Source organism: Mustela erminea, chromosome 3 (assembly GCF_009829155.1).
Source record: "Mustela erminea isolate mMusErm1 chromosome 3, mMusErm1.Pri, whole genome shotgun sequence".
NCBI classification, from domain to species: domain Eukaryota; kingdom Metazoa; phylum Chordata; class Mammalia; order Carnivora; family Mustelidae; genus Mustela; species Mustela erminea.
The window spans coordinates 89,877,373-89,899,688 of NC_045616.1; the positions used below are offsets into that span (position 1 = coordinate 89,877,373).

Below are 22,316 nucleotides of genomic sequence, written 5' to 3' on the forward strand. Positions count from 1 at the left end.
TAAAGAGAAAACTCAGAGTGGGCCAGCATATTTGTACCTTGAAGGACTCTCTTGTTGTCTTGAACTCAAAAACGATGAGCAGTAGCCTTCTCCACGCTGTGGCCCTGTTGCTCAGAATGACTTACCCAATGACACAGTTGTTCAAATATCTGGACTTTGGCAACTGTTGGGATCCAGAGCTCAACCACTCTCTGGTCTTTGGCCAGAGTCTGAATGATCACCTTAATTACAGGTTATTCTTTGTGACTGGTAGTTGTAGATACTGGGAGAGAATACTGATCTAGGGGACAATTCTTTTGCTAGTCTGAATGTTACAGTTTAAGGGAAAGATAGTGTCCGCTTCTCAGGATCTAAGTATCCACAGAGTGGTTTCAGATGGTTGAGTCGATGGGAAAGGAGGAGGAAGATAGTTTCTTCTTCCATTCTTGCCTTCCTCCTACCATTCCTGCCAAGGCTTGGAAATTTGTGGACAATTAATTCACAGACGGTCTAGAGGAACTTTTCCTGGGGATCCTCCTGGAGCAGCCAGGCCCTTGGGCTTTCTGAACAACCTTTCCAGGAAGAGCGGATGGCTGTGCAGAGAGTGGCTCCTTACACCCTCCAGCCCCATGAGACTCCTTCTGCAGACAGTTGGGGAGCTAGCAAAAGACCTGCCCTTGGCCAGAAGCAAATTGAGTCCCCAAAGAGGCTTTTAGGTTTGATGTCCTGAAGCAACTGCAGTGAAAGGAATAAAAAGGAGCAAGGCTTTGTTAGCCCATGAGGCCATAGGAGGGAGAGATGTTTTTATCAGTTCAGGAGTTGTGAAGAGGAAAGCATGGGGCATTAGAAATCCCAAGTGCTTGGGGGCAATTAGAAGGGCTGTTCTGTTCCGCCCTCCACTTCTAGATACCAGATGCAGGTGCCTTTTCCTTAGAACTTTCCAAATGGGTATTGGGGAGGTGGGGCTTGACCTTCAGAATACTGCCTGACCAGCATGGCACGTCTCTTGGCTGGTCAGTGAGCAGTGAGCTTCTCTTGGTCATGTATTAAAATGTTAATGTCCTATAAAATTGATACATATTACGTAAAATATTCCATCTAAAATAGTGGAGCCTTTTAGTGTCAGAGTAAATGATCTTGCTTTGCTCAGCAGCCCCAAGGACATCCCCATCATAGAGATGGTTCAATCATGAACTTCAAAGAAGAGGCCACATGATGTCCCCTAATCTCCCTTGAGAAAGGAATTTTCTAAGACATGTTATAAGGTGTCAGTGGGAATAAATTTAAAAACTGCTTTTATGTTTGAAGGGCCAAACTCTGCAATAGTTAGAGAACTTCTTTCAACTCATGCTTTTACTAAGCCCTTACTACATGGCTGCATGGGCCAAGGCTACTCAATGTGGTGTTTGCCCTCAAGGAGCTTAGCATCTGAGGAACATGAACTGACAGGAAGGGGAAGCAGAGGGTTCTGGAGGAGCTCAGAGGTGGAGGTGCTACACTTATTTCACTGGTTTCTGGACAGTGAAGACCCTTTTTTAGGAAACCAAGGCTTTCAACAGTTGGCAGTGTACACAGAAACCTGCTGAGCAGGGAGTGGGCAGTCAAGCCCATCAGGACCTCAGCTGTGGCTGCTGTATCCACCCCGCCCTGCACTGCCCATCCTCAGGCATGGCCCCCATGCCAGCTGGATGTCCTCAGGGTAGGAGGATCATGGGAGGCACAGGCAGCCCCAGGAGAAAAGGGACTGAGAATGTAGACTCAGTCCTGGGCCTCCTGCCTGGGAAGCCCAGCTCCACAATTAGAGGATCTTGAGCAAGTCACTTAAGCCTTGAGCTTTCCCTCCCATCTGTAAAGTAGAAGGAATACAGTATTTTAGAGGCTTCTTGGAAGGGTTCAGTGAGATGATTAAAAATAAGGGGCTTAGGGGCGCCTGGGTGGCTCAGTGGGTTAAGCCTCTGCTTTCAGCTCAGGTCATGATCCCAGGGTCCTGGGATCGAGCCCCGCATCGGGCTCTCTGCTCAGCGGGGAGCCTGCTTCCTCCTCTCTCTGAATGCCTCTCTGCCTACTTGTGATCTCTGTCTGTCAAATAAATAAATAAAATCTTAAAAAAAAATAAATAAAAAAAAATAAGGGGCTTAGAGAACTACCTTAAATAACAGAAAAATGAACTTTTATAGTAATTTTCCTGGGAAAGTAAAACTATTTCTACCAATCCAGCTTATGGAACAACTTGAAAGTGCATAGTGCTTTTGATTCTGAAAGCAAGACCAATTTTAGATTTGGGGCAGGCCTTCTCTGGGGGCTGTCTACAGTAGACTCAATATCCTGAGTGTTAAGCAAAGTGTTATTATTCTAGTGCGTACAGTTCCCATTTTGGAAACAAATAATTCTTTAAGAAAACTACCCCTCCTCCCCCAGGGAAATAAGAAAGAAATTATTGTCTGAGTCAATTTGGATTCCATATCATGTATCTCTTGAGGGAACGGTAGAAAAGAAGAATGGGGAACAGAGGCAGATACCTGGCTAGTTTTCCCATTAATGTTCAGACAGCTTGGATTTAACAGTCCTTTGGGACATAATCAGTGCTTCTGGATTGTGCTATATAGTTTCATTTCACTGCCATCTTTTTTTTTTTTTTTTTTAACAATAGTTTCTTTTGTTTTGGTGATTCAGGTATTTTCCCCTAGATATAAAAGTGTAGTTTGCAGAATTACAAGTTTCTCCTTTTACTCACCAGGTTTGTATTTTTCCTTTTGGGCATACTCTGTTTTAAGCAAGTCTGGTAAATGAAAACTCATATTTACATCCCAGATAAATTAGTATGGGGGACTTGTTCCCTTTGGGACATAATTTCCTCAAATGCTGACTTCTGTTTAAGAGCATTTTAAAATATTTAAACCTCTACTCCAACATTAGTATCTTTTAGTAGGGTGCCCCTGAGACTCACCCTTGGAGGGGAAGTGCCTCAGGAGAGGAGGAGGTTGGAGGGGGTGGGTCCTGGGCCTCCTCGTGTCAGCCCAGACCAGGCTTAATGGCCGCTGAGATGCACCCTTCTCTCTGCAGGATTTGACACCAGCATCTTGCCCATCTGCAAGGACTCCCTGGGCTGGATGTTCAACAAGTTGGACATGAACTATGACCTCCTGCTTGACCACTCAGAGATCAATGCCATCTACCTGGATAAGTATGAGCCCTGCATCAAGCCTCTCTTCAACTCCTGTGACTCCTTCAAGGATGGCAAGCTCTCCAACAATGAGTGGTGCTACTGCTTCCAGAAGCCTGGAGGTGAGGCAGGGGAAGCGGGGGGGCGGGGGGTGTAGTTCCTGATGCTCAGGGCAGCCACACTTGGCACCGAAGGCCTGTGTATCACATACTAGGGAGGCAGGTGGAAGTAGTCAAGCCAAAGGACATGGCTAGAGAGTATGCAGTCATCTGACAGAATGCCAGACCCAAAGGCTCTTTTCTTCTCACTTATTTTATTTTTATCATTGTATATTAGAAAACCCAAGAGCATAACGAAAGGGCCTATTACCTCACTCCCCCTTGGAGGAAATCTCTTAACCATTTCATACCTCAGCGTTTACCTCTGTAAAGGGGGTATAGAAACCTTTGCTACATCATTCCCAAGGTCACTGTGCGATCCTTTCTGTGAGGAATACTATACAAATAGCAGAGTACTGTAATGCCCTTGGTCACATGAAGTCTCCTCTTGTCAGAGAAAAGGCTCTTGTCAGCCTCTCTAGGGTAAATACAGCTTCTTCCTGAATCTCATAGGCAAGGATTTCTTGGTTATACACTCCAACTCACGTACAAAAGAGACCACATTTGAGGAGTATTGCGAAAGAACGCAGGAGTATCTCACATTATGGCAAGTCAGAGGACTGAGTTTCCCTGCAGCCTATCAAGAATGCAGAGGCAGGAGCTCAGAGTCTCTGGGAGGTGCCGCATGGTCTGGCTTAGCTTCCTGGGCTTGTGCACCCAGGTGTGGTAATCCACAGCTAGCTGGACTAGCAGAGAGTGGCTTATATCTGAATCCCAGTCCTACATCCCCAAGCTGGCTCAGCTTGAGTCAGGGATCATGGATAATCTACTCTGAGTATGGCTGTGGGAACCCACCCGCAGGAACGGAAGAGGGCTATGAATATTATAATTTTAAAATTATATGCATCTATGCCTCTCTGCATTCAGAGTCACTGTACACACAGAGCAGAAAATGTGAATCATTGCAAAGGGCACTCAGTGTCAAGTACATGTATCTGTTGATAGGACTACAAGATACTTTCCTCAAAGCAGAATTATTGGTCATAGGGCTTGTGCATTTTTTTAAAGATTTTTTTTTTTTTTAATTTGACAGATCACAAGTAGGCAGAGAGGCAGGCAGAGAGAGAGCGAGGAGGAAGCAGGCTCCCCACTGAGCAGAGAGCCTGATGCGGGGCTCGATTCCAGGACCCTGGGATCATGACCTGAGCCTAAGGCAGAGGCTTTAACCCACTGAGCCACCCAGGTGCCCCAAGCATTTTTAACTTAAGTATTACTCCCATTTCCTCCCCAAATGGTTGTACTAATTTTTACTCTTACAAAGAAATACCTAGGTCTCTGTGTGTCCTTTTTGGTGTGTTTTTAGGGATTCTCCCTGAATGGAGGACATTAGTACTGTTCTGGCCAAATGTCTTGCAAATAATTTTATCCCCCAACTTTGACTTGGTGCATTTTTGCTAGGAAGAAATTTGTCAATTTAATAATGTTAAGTTTTTCCATCCTTTATGGTTTCCTAGAAGCCATGAGGCTTACCATAGGCTTAGAAAGGTATTTTGTGCCATGAAATACTAAAGCAATTCTCTTGTGTTTGTGTTTTCATCAGTACCTTTTGGTTGGTTGATCATCTGTTGAAATCCTGTATTGCTTTAGATTTCTTCTGTATGTGGTCAGGTAGGGGCTGACTCCTGGAGAGGGTTGTTCAGTTACCTTCCTGTCATTTTGTGACTAAGCCATCTTCCTCCTCTAATTGAATGCTCCGTCTATTGTATATAAAACTTTTTCATGTATAATTGTCTATTCCTACATCTAGTGGAGCCACCCTCTCCTGCCACTCATCCTTCAGGGTTTCCTGGATATTCTTATGCTTATTGTTATGGGTCTTAGTAATCTAGGGAGAATTGATAGCTAGGTAATATTGAATCCTTTGACTCTAGGACAGCATCTGCCAACCAACAGAAGTACATTTTTAAGTTTTGTTCTCCCAGATACTATACTTCCCTCGTATTTATCTTCCTTGTAAACGAAATTGATTTTTTTTTTCTATTGTAGTTCCTTGCTGGGGGTTGTTTCAGGATTAATTTTCTTCACAGCCACCTTACTAAATTTTCCTTTTGTTGGTAATAATTATTCTGGTTGGCTTCCTTTGATTTTTTTCAGGTGAGCCATCGTATCCTCTGCAAAGTGATCATTTTTTTCTTTTTCTATCTCCTTTCTCTTTTCTCCTCCTGGCAGATGCAACTTCCAAATCAGTGTTGACTAACAACCATGTTGTTATCCTAACAAATACCTGGGGTCATCCAGTACTGGGTACGAAGATGGCTTTGGGCTTGAGTTCATAAAACCTCATGTGACTGTAGCCAGAGTTCAGGTTTAACCGGAATAAGTAAGCTAAGCCTCATTCTAGCATCTCCCTCAGAGCTGTGAGCGCCAGGATCTTGAGAGGAAGGTTGCAGTCCTTAACATGGGGCAGATGTGGTTACCATGCCATGTGGATGTCCCTGGCTGGGCCGGCCTTTGAGCAATGGCTGAAGGAGGCCAGAACCCCCTCACAGGGCACACAGGAGAAGCTGAATTAAGGACAATTGAAGTCCGTTCATTGTAGTTCCTTTTTTGTTTCTCATTGTGGCATTTCCCTCTCTTTTTTGTTTGGGTTCCCACTGCCTCCCTCCTTAACTCAGAACTCACGTTTCTTCATTATTTCCTATCGATTAATGTATGTATTCAAGGCTGAAATTCTCTCTAAGGCACTCTTTTAGCTGTAGACTGTAGGTATTCCATACGTGGTGTTTTTGTTAGGATAAATGTGTAGATTATCTACAGTAAAGGCTCTGAGTCCCTCTCAGGCCCCAGAAAGTTTGGGAGAATACTTTATAATTCTCCATGTGGTAGTATTATTTGTTGTCTGGCTTTGATGTTTTTTAGTGTTCTGTTTGGGTTTTAGAACTTTTTTCAAAAATTCTTACTGGAATTATATCCCTTAAAATAACAGTTGAATATTTGTAAAAAAACAAAAACAAAAACAAAAACAGAAAGAAAGGTGCTAAATAGAACTTCCTGGAGCAAAAGTTTGTTATACTGCTATCTTTAAACATGATTCTCCCAGTACTGGGTTTAGCTGTACAATAATGGAAACGATTTCCTAGGACATGTCTTAGTTTGGCTCAGTCTATATGTAGCCTTTTCCTGGGGACATGTCATGTATTTTTATGCTGTGGGATTAAAACTTTGGTTCCATTTGATTAGTCTCTTTTTTTTTTTTTTAAGATATTCTTTATTTATTTGACAGAGAGAGAGAGGTCACACGTAGTCAGAGAGGCAGGCAGAAAGAGGAGGAAGCAGGCTCTCTGCTGAGCGGAGAGCCCGATGCGGGGCTCGATCCCAGCACCCTGAGATCATGACCTGAGCCGAAGGCTGAGGCTTTAACCCACTGAACCACCCCGGTGCCCCTTGGTTAGTCTTCTTGAAGAAGCATCAGTAACCTGGATCTTGAGCCTGAGTTCTGCTGCTTCAGATACAACCTTCATTCCTTTCAGTGTATAATTTTGTCCTTGAGACTTTGTATTTGCATTGAGCTCTGGTCTCACAGTGTCTTTTTCACAAGCATCCTTGCCTACTTGGAGGAGTCTTTGGTAACTTGTCATCTGCTCAGCAGCCAACATTTTTTCTGTTAGAATTCTTTATCTGGAATTTGGTCTAACTCTTCACTGCTTTTTTCACAGCAGTTTCTTGTATGTCTCAGCCTGATTCATGTTTCCTTGCTGAAAAATAAGCAGAATTTTTACAATTACTGTGGGACAGTTTGAGGAACTGACCCAGTGTTATGTGAATGCAGGTGACTTGTACGTCTTGGAATAGTCTTCCAAATGCCTGTGGTTTCACACAGAGATGAACCTTTCCAGTTGCAAAATAGGAATATTTTGTTGTAAATATTAAGACAAAATTCTAGAACATTTTCTGGTACCCGTGTCCTAGTAAATGCTACCTTTCATCTTCAAAGATGGAATTTATTTCCCTTTTCCTTGTTTTCAGTTGGCATCTTTCTCCAATACTCAGAAAGCACCTTAACCCCAGAAGTAACCAGATTTTATTAGCTTTTCTCAAGGAACAAGCAGCAAGATGGTGTGGTGTGCAATGCACAGGCCAATAGATGTAAAGAGGTACTCTGGTACTTACTACAGGTCCCAAAGTTGCTTGGACAGAAGTAGTGTAGGGCCCTTGAGCACAGAGCAGAACCTTGCCAAGCCACAGGGTGTGCATGGCCAAGTCATGGTAACACTCAGTATGGGTGCAACCGTATTCCTTTAAGCTCAGAACAGAGTCAGTTCTCCAGACTGGAGAACTGCGCACTCCCATATGCTCTACTTAGCCATGTGGTTCCCACTGTATCAGTCCTTCACCACAACAGGTGTTTCGTAATTGAGGAGGACTTGGAGGCTGAGAGAGATTTACCCAAAGCATTCCACTGTGAGGTGGCAGAGTTGAGAATTAAGGTCTCCCTTTTCTCTATTTGCTGCCTCTCTACGTATCTCGGATAGCTTCAGAGTTGTCCCCTGTGGCCTGTGTTGTCCTACCCTGGGGTACTGAGCCAGAAAATCTAAAGTAGCCATTCTAATCCTCTTTCTATCCTTCAGCAAGGCCTGGGGTACATCAAGTATTTGTCACCTTCCCTCTGGTTCGCGGCTCCTGTGTTGCGTTCAGAACATTTAACCACTAGGAAGCTTTGATCCTAGTTCTCAGCTGACTAAAATGTCTATTGCCAGATCACCTAGTTGGCATTTGCTTCAGTTGAAGGTGGGCAGAAAAATTAGTATACAGTGCAGGTAGCCCCCAAATACTATTTAAGTACCTTGCAGTGTAAGATTTTTTTCTTTTTTAATTAGTAACACTAATGGCCTGAATTTGTTTTGCTGTATAATAACAGCATATGGAGTAATTCCAGTCCCAGGTGTGTCATTGTGTACATTTCACATCAAGAGTGGAGCCAATCATTAGAGATTATGTCCCACACCATCTGGAAACTGACTTTCATAAATTATTTTTTAGGTCTCCCTTGCCAGAATGAAATGAACAGGATTCAGAAGCTGAGCAAGGGGAAAAGCCTGCTGGGTGAGTACAATTTCGTGTCACTCGTTTAAACAACTAATTAAACCATCCATGTCTCTTGTAATATTGAGCCACAGCAATGGTTATTCAATTAGATGCCTGCGTTTCCTGAAAGAAACGCGTCCCTTCATCCCCAGACAGCTGGCCAGAGGTAAGTTGAGGCGAGGGAGCTGGTTGAGAAACGCTGCCTCCTCCCTTAGCGGGGGACTAGTGGGCGGGGCCCCAGCACCATCGCTACCTCCAACTCCTCCCTGACGTGGTCTGGAAATTCCAGAATTATTCCCCAGATTAAGTTGTCTGTGCAAGGAGGAAGATGCGCTGGGCCCTCTTCTGGTTCAAAGACTTTGCATTTCTTGGTTTCGCCCGCATAATCTTAGAGGAAAGCATAAGGCTGTTCAGAGAGTGTACATTTCCCTGTCAGAATGTTAACCGTGTTTTTTTCCTGGACCTGCCAAGCTGGGGCTGAGGTAAAGGTAACATAGGCCGGCTTGTCGAGGTGTCCCTTGCAGCCGCATGTCCTCCTTCTCCAGCACTCAAGGGGCCTCCTGGCAGAGAGTGGTAAGGCTCATTTGTTGGCCGAAAAAGGAGTCTGTGTTGCTTTACTTGGTTTTTAAAAAAAGAACTGACAGCTGCAGTACAGGAATTCAGAATTATTCTTGTTAGGCCGTAAGAAGCAGGTGCCTTGCCTAAGCAGCTTGCCGTTTCTGACGTGTACCTATTTACTGGAAGGAAACGGGCAAGTTTGCTGCAACTTGTCAGAAGTAGGCCGCCTGTGAACTCTGGCAGGTTCTCCTCCACTGCTTCTTGGGTCACCTCAGAATACCTAGCTGCTCCTTCATTCTTTTGAAAGGTATTCACTGGCTTGCCTCAGATGTCCTGCTTCTGATAATCCCTGCTGTTCAACTCGGAAAGAACCCTGAAGTTGTAATTCTGACCTGGGTGGACCCAGGCTCTAAAAAGGCAAAGGCATCTTTCTGGGGTGAAGGCCAATGGCTGGCTCCCTCCTTCCGTAGGTATTTCTAGCACAAGGCCTTGTGCTCACCTACATGATGTCTCCATGCTGGCGAGTATTTGGGATTTGAGTTTTGTACCTAAGGTGCACAGGTATAGAATAGTATAAATCTATTTTTAAAATTTTATTTTCATGGGCTATGGATATCCTCTGAGTGCTTTGTTATTTAATAATGAGACATTTATAAGTTACGGAGTCCGAGATAAAATGTCTCATCTTCTGTCTTCCCTACAAAGTGCCTATGTTTGTCCTATCATGAATCCCACCTAGTTCTTAAGCTTACTTTATCACATCTCCCCACATACAGAGATTATTCTGGCTGACTCCTAAAAAATATCATTGACCTTCTTGCACCTTATTTTTTTCATAGGGAAATCTCCTAATATAATACATGTGTTTTCAGGGGCATTTGAATTTAAAAAACAACCTCCCATCAGTTACAGTTACTGCTTCCTCAGGAAGAATGGTAATTCTATTACCTCATTGATTTAGAGCAACACCTGCTTCTTACCAGCCTGGAGGCTAAGCCCAGGATCTGGTTTTCTTTTTTGTCTATCAAGTGCTATTGTTTTCCAGCGGCAGCACTAGGAGAGGGGTCAGCATTTCTTCAGCTTTCTAGTAGGTCTTCTCCTTTGCAGACCTTGATTGAGAATCTGTTCACAAATCTCTCTGCCTTCTGGTCATGGGAATCATCTGTTGTTTTTGTTTTTCCTTTTCTGTCCTCCTGCTTTGCACTGGCGGAGATTCTGAGTGTGTGGGTACCAGCAGACTTACTTATCCTTTAGGATGGTTCTCTGTGTTTATCTATTTGATCTCTGAGAGCCTGGTCACCTTAGAATAGCCTGGTGACAGGGTGTTGAAGAGTTGTTGCCACAATCAGCAGGATCTGAGGTTAAATCCAGTTCAAAAGAGTAAACCCATTGCTTCCCATGCTACACTTCCTTCTGGAATCTATTACTTGAAATAAATTAAGGAGCAGAAAGCCAGAGAGGTAAGCAAACACTTTGCTTTCATACCAGTGTTATTACTCTAGTCACATTCAGGAGTATTTTCCCCATAGAAGAGAAGTATGCAATTATGAAACACATACACTCTAAGAAAAACCAAAACTGAGAAACAGAGCATTCAAGTGTGAGGACAGAGGTATTCTCAAACCGTAAGTTAAGTTTACTAACCCCAGGCTTACTGAAATACCACCAAAGGATTTACTCTATAGAAATGAAACAATCCCAGAAGGAATTATTTAGATCCAGTTGTGGAGGAGAAATAAGACATGCTGCTATTGACCATAGAAATGTTCTAGAGCAAGAATGAAAATTTCAGACTGTTGGGGGGCAGTGAGGATAAAAGGTGGTAAGCTTCTAGTTTATTCTGGAAAAAAAGAAAACCTAGATTAACTTGAACTCTTATTGTTGAATTTCCCACAGAGAAAGAGAGGCATAACAATACTGGAAATAGACTATAGAGTGGTTAAACCTATAGAAGAAAAAGATGGGACTTAAAATCCTGATCATTTCAACAAAATGGGGAAAAAGAAGAACATGTGTATCTGTAATCAGAAGAAATGTAAATGGACCAAAACTCATTATGAGACCAATTTTTACTTTTAGAGGTAAAGGTAAAACCATCACACTAAAAGTTGAAACTAAAAGATACTAAAGACTTCTTTTCATAAAAATCTGATCTAGCAAATGCTTTGTCTTGAATTCTATAAACAATTCTATAAACAAAGAGGTGCTGAAATGTTCCTTTTTCTATCACCATATTATGGTATGCTTGCAACTTTAAAACAAAAGAGAATTAAAAGAAGGAATCATCATACCTACAATTGTTACCAGACATATACCTCTTGAAACTTAGCTCAAGTAGACAGAAGAAATGAATAACCTTATTAATTTGCATTTGTATATAGCATTAGAATACATATATATGTATTCCTGTACATAATCATGAAATGTATTGTCTTTTCAAACACCAATGGAGTATTTGCTTTGGATTATGCCACCAAAGAAAACTAAACAATCCCCCAAACCCCACACATGAAGGGGGCAGGGGGAGCATATAATTTTTAAAAAGTACAATAAAACAATTAGAAGTAAAAGAAAATGAAAATTTTGTGTACCAAAATCAGAGGGAAGCAACTAAAGTGAAACTTACCTTCAAATGCATTAAAAAAAAATAACAAAAGTTCTAATTAGAAAAGCTTTATAGGAATATTATGAAGTGAAACAATCAAGACTAATGTAGAAAGCCATGAAATAGACAACTCTTTGGCAATTGGAAAGGCTCAAATACTGTTTTGAATTTATGAGAATGTGACTTCAGATATAAGATGCTGTTATAAACTTGTGGCTTTCAAATTTCAGCATGTATTAGAACACAGGGAGGGCTTATTATATTTTTATATATACAAATATGTATTGTATTTTATTTATATTATATATATGTATATATATGTGTGTGTGTGTATACACACACACACACACACACACACACACACACACACATATTATTATAATATTATTTCTAGGTCCTTTTCTCAAAGTATCTGATTCAGCAGACCTGGGGTGGGGCTCACATACTTGCTTTTTTCTAAGATGTTTCCAGGTGTAAACCAAACTCAGAAGTACATTAAAAGGATAATTTCCATGATCAAATGGGATTTAACCCTGAGATGCAAGGATGGTTCAAAATACATCATAGTAATAGAATCTGGTATCGTAACAGACACAGAAAATATATTTGACAAAATTCAACATCCATTTTTGACTTTGAACACAAATTAGATATAAAAAGAACAAACCTCAACATAGTAGACACCACATACAACAACCAACATCATACCCATGGTGAAGGGGTGAAAGCTTTTCCTCTAAGATCAAGACTAAGACAATACTACCCACTCTTAACACTCCTATTCAGCATAGTACTGCAAGTCCTAGCCAGTACAGTCAGGCAAGAAGAAGAAACAAATGGCATCCGAGTTGGAAAGTAAGAAGTAAGATTTTCTTTGTTTGTAGCTGCTGTGCTTTAACCAACGAAGTGAAAGATCTATACACTGAAAACTATCTGACACTGATAAAATAAATCAAAGAAAACACAAATAAACTAAAAGGAATCCCATGTTCATGGATTGGAAGAGTTAATACTGTTAAAATATCCATATTACCCAAAGCTGTCTACAAATTCATTGCTATACCTACCAAAAGTCCAATGGAATTTTTTGCAGAAGTAGAAACAACAATCCTAAAATCCATACAGGACCACAAAGACCTCAAATAGGGAAAGCAGTCCTGAGAAAGGAGAACAAAGTAGGAGACATCACATTTCCTGATTTCAAGCAAATTGTCAAGGTATAGTTATCAAAATGCCATGGTGGCATCAAAACAGAAAGATCAAGGAAACAGAATCAAGAGCCCCCAAATAAATTCACGTATATAAGGTCAACTTAGACTTAGTAAGGGAGCCAAGAATATTCACTGGAGAAAAGACAATCTCTTAAATAAATAGTGCTAGGAAAATTGAATGTATATAAAAGATTGAAACTATATCTCAATTTTTATGAGTGGTAGAAGATAAACTCCAAATGGACTAAAGACTTAAATGTAAGAATGGAAACCATAAAACTCTGAAAAGTAAACATAGGGGAAAAGCTCCTGGACATGGGCCTCGGCAATGATTTTTTGGATGGGTCACCAAAAGCACAAACAATAAAAAATTACAGAAGCTTCTGAACAGCAGAATTATCACTAAAATTAAAACCTACAGAATGAGAAAAGAATATTTGCAAACCATGTATCTGACAAAGGCTTAAAGAACTCACACAATTCAATAGCAAAGAAAAATCTGATTTAAAGATGGGTAGAATATCTGAATAGACATTTTTTTAAAGATTCATTTATTTACTTGAGAGAAAGAGAGTAGGAGGAGGGGCAGAGGGAGAGAACCTTTAAGCAGACTCTCTACTTAGCACAGAGCCTGATTTGGACTTGATTTCACCACCCATGAGATCATGACCTGAGCAGAAACCAAGAATCAGACACTTAACCAACTGAGCCACCCAAGCACCCAGAATGGATAACATGCAGATGGCCAACAGGTACAACAAAAGATGCTCTATGTCATTAATTACTAGGGAAATGCAAACCAAAACCACAATGAGATAAGCACCTCACAGTCACAGTGGCTATCATCAAAGCAACAACAGACAACAAATATTGGTGAGGTCACAGAGAAAAGGGAAGCCTAGTGTGCTGTTGATGCGAATGCAACTGCTACAGCCACTATGGAAAGGAGTATGGAGGGTCATAAAAACATTTAAAATAGAACTACCCTATAACCGAGCAATTCCACTACTCAGAATATATCCCAAGGAAGCATCATATCAAAGAGATATCTGCACTCCCGTGTTCATGGCAGAATTATTTACAATAGCCAAGAAATGGCAACAACTTAGGGGTCTACTGATGGATCACTGAATAACTATTGTGTGTGTATGTGTACACAATAGAATATTATACACCATAGAAGGAAGGAAGTCCTGCCAATTGTGACAACATGGAATGAGATGGAGGACAAGATGCTAAGTGAAGTAAGTCAGACGAATAGCATACGATCTCACCTGTATGTGGAACCTAAAACAACTCATAGGAAAGGATGCCAAGCTGGTGGTTACCGTAGGCAGGGAGAATTGGAGGAAGGTGGTCAAAAGGTACACACTTCCAGTTACAAGTTAGGACTAGGAATTTAATGTATGGTGTGAAGACTATAGTCACCACTGCTGTGGTACATATTAAAGTTGTCAGTAGCAAATCCTAAGAGTTCTCATCATACAGGAAGGATGGATGTTAATTACCTTGACTGCAATAATCACCGCACAGAGTACGTAAGTCAAATGTTGCTGTACACTGGACATTCCACAGTGCTCCATCTCAATCCTGTCTCCATAAGACTGGGAAACTCTTAAGAAAGAGAGGTTGGGGGAACCAGGTGGTGGGTATTAGAGAGGGCACGGATTGCATGGAGCACTGGGTGTGATGCAAAAACAATGAATACTGTTATGCTGAAAATTAAAAAAAAAAATTACCAGCATTTTAAAGGGAAAAATAAAAACTCAACCACGAAGGGATCCTGTCTCACCTTGAGCCCATCCAGGACCCTGTAAATCTTGACAAAACAATAACCAGCCGCTCCATTCCCCCTACTATCTCTGCTGGAAATCCCATCTGATGTGTTCAGCCCTCTTTTCTCTCTTGGGGGCCATTAACCCTGAGTTTCTGAGCACGTGTATTCAGTTTGGACTTTGTCTTCCCTCAGGAGTGTTCATCCCTCGGTGTAACGAGGAGGGCTATTACAAAGCCACACAGTGCCACGGCAGCACGGGCCAGTGCTGGTGTGTGGATAAATACGGCAACGAGCTGGCCGGCTCCAGGAAACAGGGCGCTGTGAGCTGTGGTGAGTAGGGCCTTCTGCGTCAGCCCCACAGTGACCTCTGTTGACTGGCAGGTCTTGACCGTATGAAGATCTGGGCAGAGGAGTCTCGAGACCTATCTGTGGTCCAGAGTGAACAGTTGTGTCTTGTTTTAAGATTTTAATTATTTATTTGAAAGAGAGAGATGCAATGGGAGTGGGAAAGGGAGAAGTAGGCTCCTTGCTGAGCAGGGAGCCTCATGCAGGGCTCGATCCCAGGACCCCAGGATCATGACCTGAGCTGAAGGCAGAGGCTTAATGACTGAGCCACCCAGGCACCCCCACAGGGAACAACTTTACAGTGCAGACACAAGAACCCTGAAATCACATGAGGTTAGGCATAGCTAGCTTTCTGAGGGGCAGGGACTCACCGTGACCAGGGGACTGGATCACATTTTGTGACAGCGCACAACTTCACTAAACCCCCAGGGTTCTCCCCAAGAAGGCAGAAGCATCTCTGGACCTCTGGGGCTCACAAAGCTTGTGGCCCATGCCATGTCAACTAACCACATCCACACAGAGATGATCCAATATTCAGAGAGTAAACTGCATGGTTTCTCCCTATGCTTAAGTTGCATGAAAAGGACCCACAGCAACTAACCTCCCATCTCTCCTTTTATCTTCTCATTTCAGAAGAGGAGCAGGAGACCTCGGGGGATTTTGGCAGTGGCGGCGCTGTGGTCCTGCTGGATGACCTGGAGGACGAGCGGGAGCTGGGACCAAAGGACAGATCCGGGAAGCTGAGGGTGCACACCCGGGCAGTGACAGAGGATGACGAGGATGAGGACGACGACAAAGAGGACGAGGTGGGCTACATCTGGTAGTCCCCACGAGGAAGAGGACACGAGGTTTGCACCGACCGGCAAGTCACTTCCTACTCCGGCATTTGTATCTAAGACCCCACAGCACCAAGGCCTCTTCTCCATTGTTGCTCTCTGTACCCGACCTGAGGTTTGGAAGACCGCTCCTTGTCCCCCGAACATTCTGGTCTTGCATACAGTTGTGTGGGAAGAAGGGTGTTGTGTTCTGTTTTTATTTAGACAGGGGAGCGGCTGGCTGAGCTGGAGCCTCCTTCCCTCCCGTGAGAGTTGTGCAATGCGCATGTGAAGGTTGTGGGATTCTGACCGTGCAGGGAGCCCCCACCTTGTAAACGTCCAAGATGCTTTTCGATTACCCACACCAGTGGTCATTCCAGCATGGTTCCCAGCCTTACGGTGTCTAAGTGCTTTTCTTGTGTCCTGTAGATGTCGTGGAAAACACACCACACTGTACTTTCTTCTGCCCTATCCCCACCACCCCTCGTGGTAATAATTAAAAATTCGTTTTTCATATCACTCTATCTGGCTTCCTACAAACAACAGCCTTAATTCAGTCAAGAGTTCCTTCGGGGAATTGATTTTCCTCATGAACAAGGGTGTCTGGTTGCTTCTCTGTACATGCCTAAGGATGTCTGTTTGTACAGAGTAGACTGTGTGTACAAGACACACACACACACACACACCACTCAGAAAAAGCACTTCAGTATCTTCTTAAAACTCATTTGAAACACAATTATAAATTTGTCAGCTTGTCCAGACCTGGATCACAATTTCTGGAATAAGAAATGTAGATCAGAAATTCTTTTTTTGCACTAAGAGTTAGCACTTGTAGCCTGCAGGCTGAGGAGGTTCCTTTCCCTATGCATTAGGAGAGTTACTGGAAGCCCTTTGATTTGGATAAGCCTCTGTCCGCCTAAATCACTTTCCTTGCAGAAGCCATGAGACTCCCACATGGGCAACTTCACAAGCCATCTTTTTCATTTCGGCTCAAAGCTTCCCTTCCCCTCCTCCCCGGGGCTGCAGCAATCCTGTCTGCCACGGGTTCCTACCTTCCCTGCCGACGCAAGGGCTTTTCCCAAGGCACGGATACACGTCCCCTGCTCCCCAAGAAGACAATACCACAGTGTTCCTTAGCAGAAGAAAATTCAGGATTCTTAACCTCATCTTTTGCTTTTGCCCCATTTCTATCCACAGATCATAGCAAGGGTACACAAGCTGTACAGATTTTATACCACTCATCGTTACTAAAAAGAAATCCCAAAGGGAGGCCACAAAGAACTTCATCATAGCACCTGGAAGCTAGGGTTGGATCTTTAAGAGCTACTCCTTCCCCCATCCCCACACCTGCACCAGTGTCAAGAGGCTGATGAAGCAAGCTGTCCACCAGCGTTTCTTTTCCCTAAGTCAGCTCATGATTACAGTCTGTCTCCAAATTTGGTAGGGTCAGCCTCTCTATCGTTTCAAGGATTTCTGCCCCTATCAAGCTGGCTCAGATCTAAGTACCAAAGACTAGTCTTCAAAGTGGCCCCATTTAGTTCAGTACCTCAGACCCTTAAGCTCCTGCCCCACCGGGTTCCAAGTACCTGGTGACCCTCATCAACGCCTCCCCGCCAAGGCTCTGTAGCCCACATTGGTTTATCTTCCTTTCCTCCTGAGCTCCAGCCCATCCACAAGACAACCACGTAAACTCAGGCAAAAAATACACTCAGCCGAACCATGGTCATGGCAGTAGCTGACCAACCCCCCGCCCCCACCTCAAATGGACCATTTCTTTGTACTTTACCAAGCTGCCTTCAAACCAGCATTTTCTAACCCTAGCATTGGCCACAGTGGCATCATTCCTAGACTTAGTCTCAGAAGGGAAATGAACATACGTGATACAACCAACTTCTTTGGCCCGGGAGACACGGGTACCACCGGGACCCTCCGTAGAGCGAGAATGGAGACGAACTCTGTATTGGGATGGCAACTCCATCACCTCTCTTTCAATTGTTTTCCCTCACTTGAACAAAACACTGAGGTGGTAATTCAGAAAACAGGTGCTTAATTGCAGCTAGATTCTAATAGAGTGTATACAAGAATCAAGACATATTAAAAAAATTCAGTTTAGGCCATTAAAGAAAACCATCGTTACTGTCTCCTCTGAGCTTGGAAAAACGCACAAGAGAACAAATTAAAAGCGACAAATTGCTTTCACTTAGAAAAACTTCCAGGAACAGAGAACCACTGATTCTAATTTGCCTAATTATCTTATGACAAGTGTCAAATTAAGATGACACTTAAAGATTCTTAGCATTAACTTAACGATGGAGAAGAGTGGGCTCAGCAGTCAGTTCCCAGTAAGGTAACGAGATGCTTGTTTTCAAAGATATTCCAAGAAGATGTTTTGATTCATTAAAATAGTAAATAAAAAGCCCTCCTACGACTGGGACCCCAAATCAATGGAGCAACATTAACACCACTTTGCATGCCTCACTTTGGCGTGACAGATTTTTAAAGGGCTTTGCTGCTTTTCACAAGAACTAAACATTCGATTTTCTAGTTACCTTATCCTTAGAGGTAGAATTTGTGATTTCCTCTTTTTGGGCAGGAGTCCTTTTGCTAGTGACTAAGTATACATAAAATTCTTGATTAAACAAAAATAATACCGTGATAATCCAGTCCCTTTCTTTGAGACAGGTATTGAACTGAATCCTCACTCACTCATTTCTGCGCGCACTCTACTAAACAGCTTTATTCTTATTCCACACGTGGTTCTTTTATTTAATACTGTTGCCTCAGCATTGACCCTAAATCCCAGAATTTTCTTCCACCATGGTTAGTTGTCTGCCATATTGATGTCTTTTTAATTCCACAGATATTCTAGGCATGGGAATACCTTACTGCTCAACCTGAGATTTTGTTACCAGTTTTCCCTTCTTTGCACCCATTTCCCCATGCCCAGCAGTGAATGACTAAGTGTCTGTCCAGGTCTGCCCCTCTACTTTTCCCAGAATGCCATTCATACTTTTTTTTTTTTCCACCTTGACCACATTGTACAGTAACATCTAACATCTAAGAGCCCTTTCTACAGTGGGTGGTTTTGGTCTTTTTATACCTTTTTCTCAAAGTCACCGATGTTTGTCCCTGTTCAATGTGTAGCATTGTAATGAGAGCCCACCAAATCCTGAGTGTCATTTTGTTGTCCCTATTGTAGATGAAATAGTGATGTAGAAAAATTCTAGTAAATTCTGAATGCTTTTCCACGTAGACTTCTCTGGAATGTGAACACGACTCTTTGGTTAATAGTAAATGCTTAACTGTAGTCCTGAGTAGGTGCATTTCTGTCTGTCTCAATAAATTTTGATTTGTCTGCAACATCTGAGTGTGTGTATTTTCTCAGCTTGCATGTCTTCTCACCAAGCCGTGGCCATCCTCAGTCTTTGGAGGACAAACAGCATAGGCAGACGGGGGAGGTAGACCAGTTGGCAGTCCAGCCTGCCCTGGCCCCTCTCAGTGCATCCTGTGCCCACACAGTCTAGAACCAAACCTCCTAACCCCTATGTTTGCAGCGTTTCCACTGTGTTACTTCATTTTTACCTATCAAATTTGTGTTGTCATCCTGTTGACAACCTTAAACTTTTCCAGTTCTGCCTATTCTTTTCCTCCCATTAGTTATTCTCCAATTCTCCTAAAGAAAAGAAAAGAGAAAGAAAGAAATTCTTCTTTACAGGGGATTCTGAGTTTTCTTCAGTTCATGGATTAACATACCAGCGGCTTGTCAAACATCAGAAAGCACCCAAATTGGAACAGGAATTATTTCCTTTCCAGCTTTATTCACATTCGGGCCAGTGTGCCTATGACTTAATTATACCCTTAGTGAGTAATTTTGCCAAAAGCTAAGGTAGACACTGTCTTATGAATAATTCTGTTCCTTTACCCTATGGAGTAGATTTTACAGACAATCTGTGGATTGACAATTCAGGGAAAGGTGCTTCACAGGTCCACAAAATAACTAATGTTAGCAGAACAATGACCAATATGAACCCTCCAGGGTAGTTTCAGGACACATTAAGGGAAAGTTGACATTTGCGGATACTTTCCAAATCCATCTCAAATCAGCACTGTTGTGCAGGTCAGCTATCACACTTCTCCTCCAGCTGTGACTTCATGGATTCCACGGGGGTTCGTTTAAAGGTCAAGCCCAAACGAAGGAGAGCTGAGCCAGAGCTCCAGCTTTGGTAATTCAGGGTTAGCAAGAAGGTCATTGCCCCATCTCTTACAAGGCTCACTCATTTGTATGATTTATGTGGGCAAATTGATTCAAGGAAAGAGGAAGATTTTAAAATGTATTCACTCTGCAAGCCTTTATACATTTATAAGTGAATATGTGTTGGAGTGACGCATGCTGCTGTGGGCAGGCCCCACACTGAGTTCTAGTAGTATCGGTGTAAATAAAATGTGGTTGCTGCTCTGTCAAGTTACCTCCTTGATAACCTCTCTGGCCCACTTCTCTTTGACTTTACCTGATTTCTCTGGACAGTACTATGTATGCCACTGGTTTCAACCATCTTCCCTCCTCTGAGAAGCCCCCAGTCTATAGCTTGAGTGTGCATTTTGACTCTCACTCCATCCAGAAACATCACCTGCCATTTACATAATTTTACCCGAATTTCCCAATGATATTTCAATTCCAAACCTTAAACAATGAAAATGATAAAATGAAACCCAGCATGAATGTGCCTAGGGCAGCGTGAGTCAGCAGGGCTGTTCTAAAAAACACGAGCCATAATGGCAAGGACTGATCATTTCCTCCCATCAAAATTAATAACATCATAAACAAACTGAAAAGATAAACAAGATACCCAAGAAGATACTGGTGACATAAAACAGATGAAGGATTAGTACATAATTTTTTTTAAGCTCCTAAATTCGTAAGAGAGAGACAGCCCAACAGACTAATGGGAAAAGATAAAAACAAGCAACTCACAGCAGAAGGACAAATGGCAAGGAAACCATTCCTAACCTCACTGATGATCACACAAACACAAATTAAGGATCTATCATTTTTCACTCAAAAAAATGTTGAGTGTTGACGAGAATGTGGCATAAAGAACACCTGGACCCTGTATAGTCAGAAAACCCGGAGGGAGGGCAGTTTGGCAACAGCCACTGATAGAAGAATATAAGCCGTAGGACCCCATAATTCCACTTCTCGGTAAATACTACTAGACAGGGGAACAGTGCATGATTTACAAAGGACATGGGCATGTATATCCACTATAACATCACTGATAGAACAGGCAAACTGCAACGGAACTCAACATCCATCCATAAGGAATTCTACTCTGGAATATTATGCAACAGTCAAAAAAGAGTGATGTAACTTCATACGCACAGAGTTAGCAAAACTTCTACAATATCAGTTGTGCAAAGAAAAAAGTTTGGGGGTATGTAACATATGGAAGGAAATATCGAAAGTATGGAGAACAGTACAAAGCCTGAATGGACACCTACTAAGTTGGTAGCAGGGGTGACTTCTAAGAGCAGGGCTGGGATTGTGTCTATAGCCAAGAGGGACATCAGCCTCATTGCCACGTTTCATGATTTAAAAAATAAATAAATAAATAACACAACCAATACACTAGAAGGTTTTAGGTCATTTCAAAGCTTAGTAATTTAAAAATAATTCATCAGCTTCCTCTTTGCAATGTCTCCCTCATGATTTCAGGAATGGCATCATCACCTCTGACCTTCTGCCCCAGTCTGTATTATGTCTTTAGATTCTGTCTGTTCATCCTTCTAAATATCTTTTCTTCTCTCTGTCACCGCCACTGTCATGATTCTGACCCCCATCATCTTTCTCAATCGCACAAGGACGTTTTTAACTAGTGACTCTGCTTTATCCTTACCCAGTTCCCGCTGCTTCCAAGGAGTTGATTCTCAATGAAAATCTGATCATGCCACTGCCCTACTTAATTTTTAAAGTTTCCCCTCACTTTCAAGACCTAATATAAACTACTGAACTTTGCAAACAAGCTACTTTGTAATTGATTCTTTTGTGCTTCTTTGTCCCCTTGCATTCTTCACTTCTCAAATTGTAATTTTTTTCCTAAGCCCTTCCACGTTTCTCAAGCTTCAGCCTGTTTTCTTGACGGTTCCTTTACCTGAGATGCCTAAGGAACTCAGCTCAATTATTCTCTGGGAACCCTTCTCAGTTTCTCCCAGCAGAACCAGGTGTTCCTCTTCTCCTTTGGCACCCTATGTACCTCCAATATAGTGCCTTGTGTCATATCCAATTCTCTCACCAGGAGAGCAATAGATGGAACCCTCTTCCGCTGTTGGTGGGAATGCAAGCTGGTGTAGCCATCATGGAGAACAGTATGGAGATTCCTCAAGTAGTTAAAAATAGAGCTTTCCCATGCCCCAGCAACTAAACTACAAGGTATTTATCAAAAGCATATGAAAATGGTGATTTGAAGAGGCACGTGCACCCCAATGTTTAAAGCAGCAATGTCCACAATAGCCAGAATGTGTAAAGAACCCAGGTGTCCATAGACAGATGAATGGACAAAGAAGATGTGATATATATAATGGAATATTAGTCATAAAAAGGAATGAAATCTTGCCATTTTAAAAACATGGATGGAACTAGATGGCATTATGCTAAGTGAAATAAGGCAGTCAAAGAAAGCCAA

The 22,316-nt window shown here is 42.4% G+C and overlaps 1 protein-coding gene across 1 annotated transcript in view; it reads left to right on the forward strand.

Annotated features, from left to right (window-relative positions):
* The window catches only part of SPOCK1 (SPARC (osteonectin), cwcv and kazal like domains proteoglycan 1), a 500,054-nt gene extending 481,056 nt beyond the window's left edge, over positions 1-18,998 (forward strand). The window contains exons 8-11 of the mRNA XM_032336640.1: positions 3,043-3,264; positions 8,281-8,343; positions 14,669-14,806; positions 15,455-18,998. Of these exons, the coding sequence (XP_032192531.1) occupies positions 3,043-3,264; positions 8,281-8,343; positions 14,669-14,806; positions 15,455-15,645 (614 nt within the window). The 3' untranslated portion in view covers positions 15,646-18,998. The remainder of the gene's footprint in view (positions 1-3,042; positions 3,265-8,280; positions 8,344-14,668; positions 14,807-15,454) is intronic.
* Positions 18,999-22,316: the final 3,318 nt, after the last annotated feature.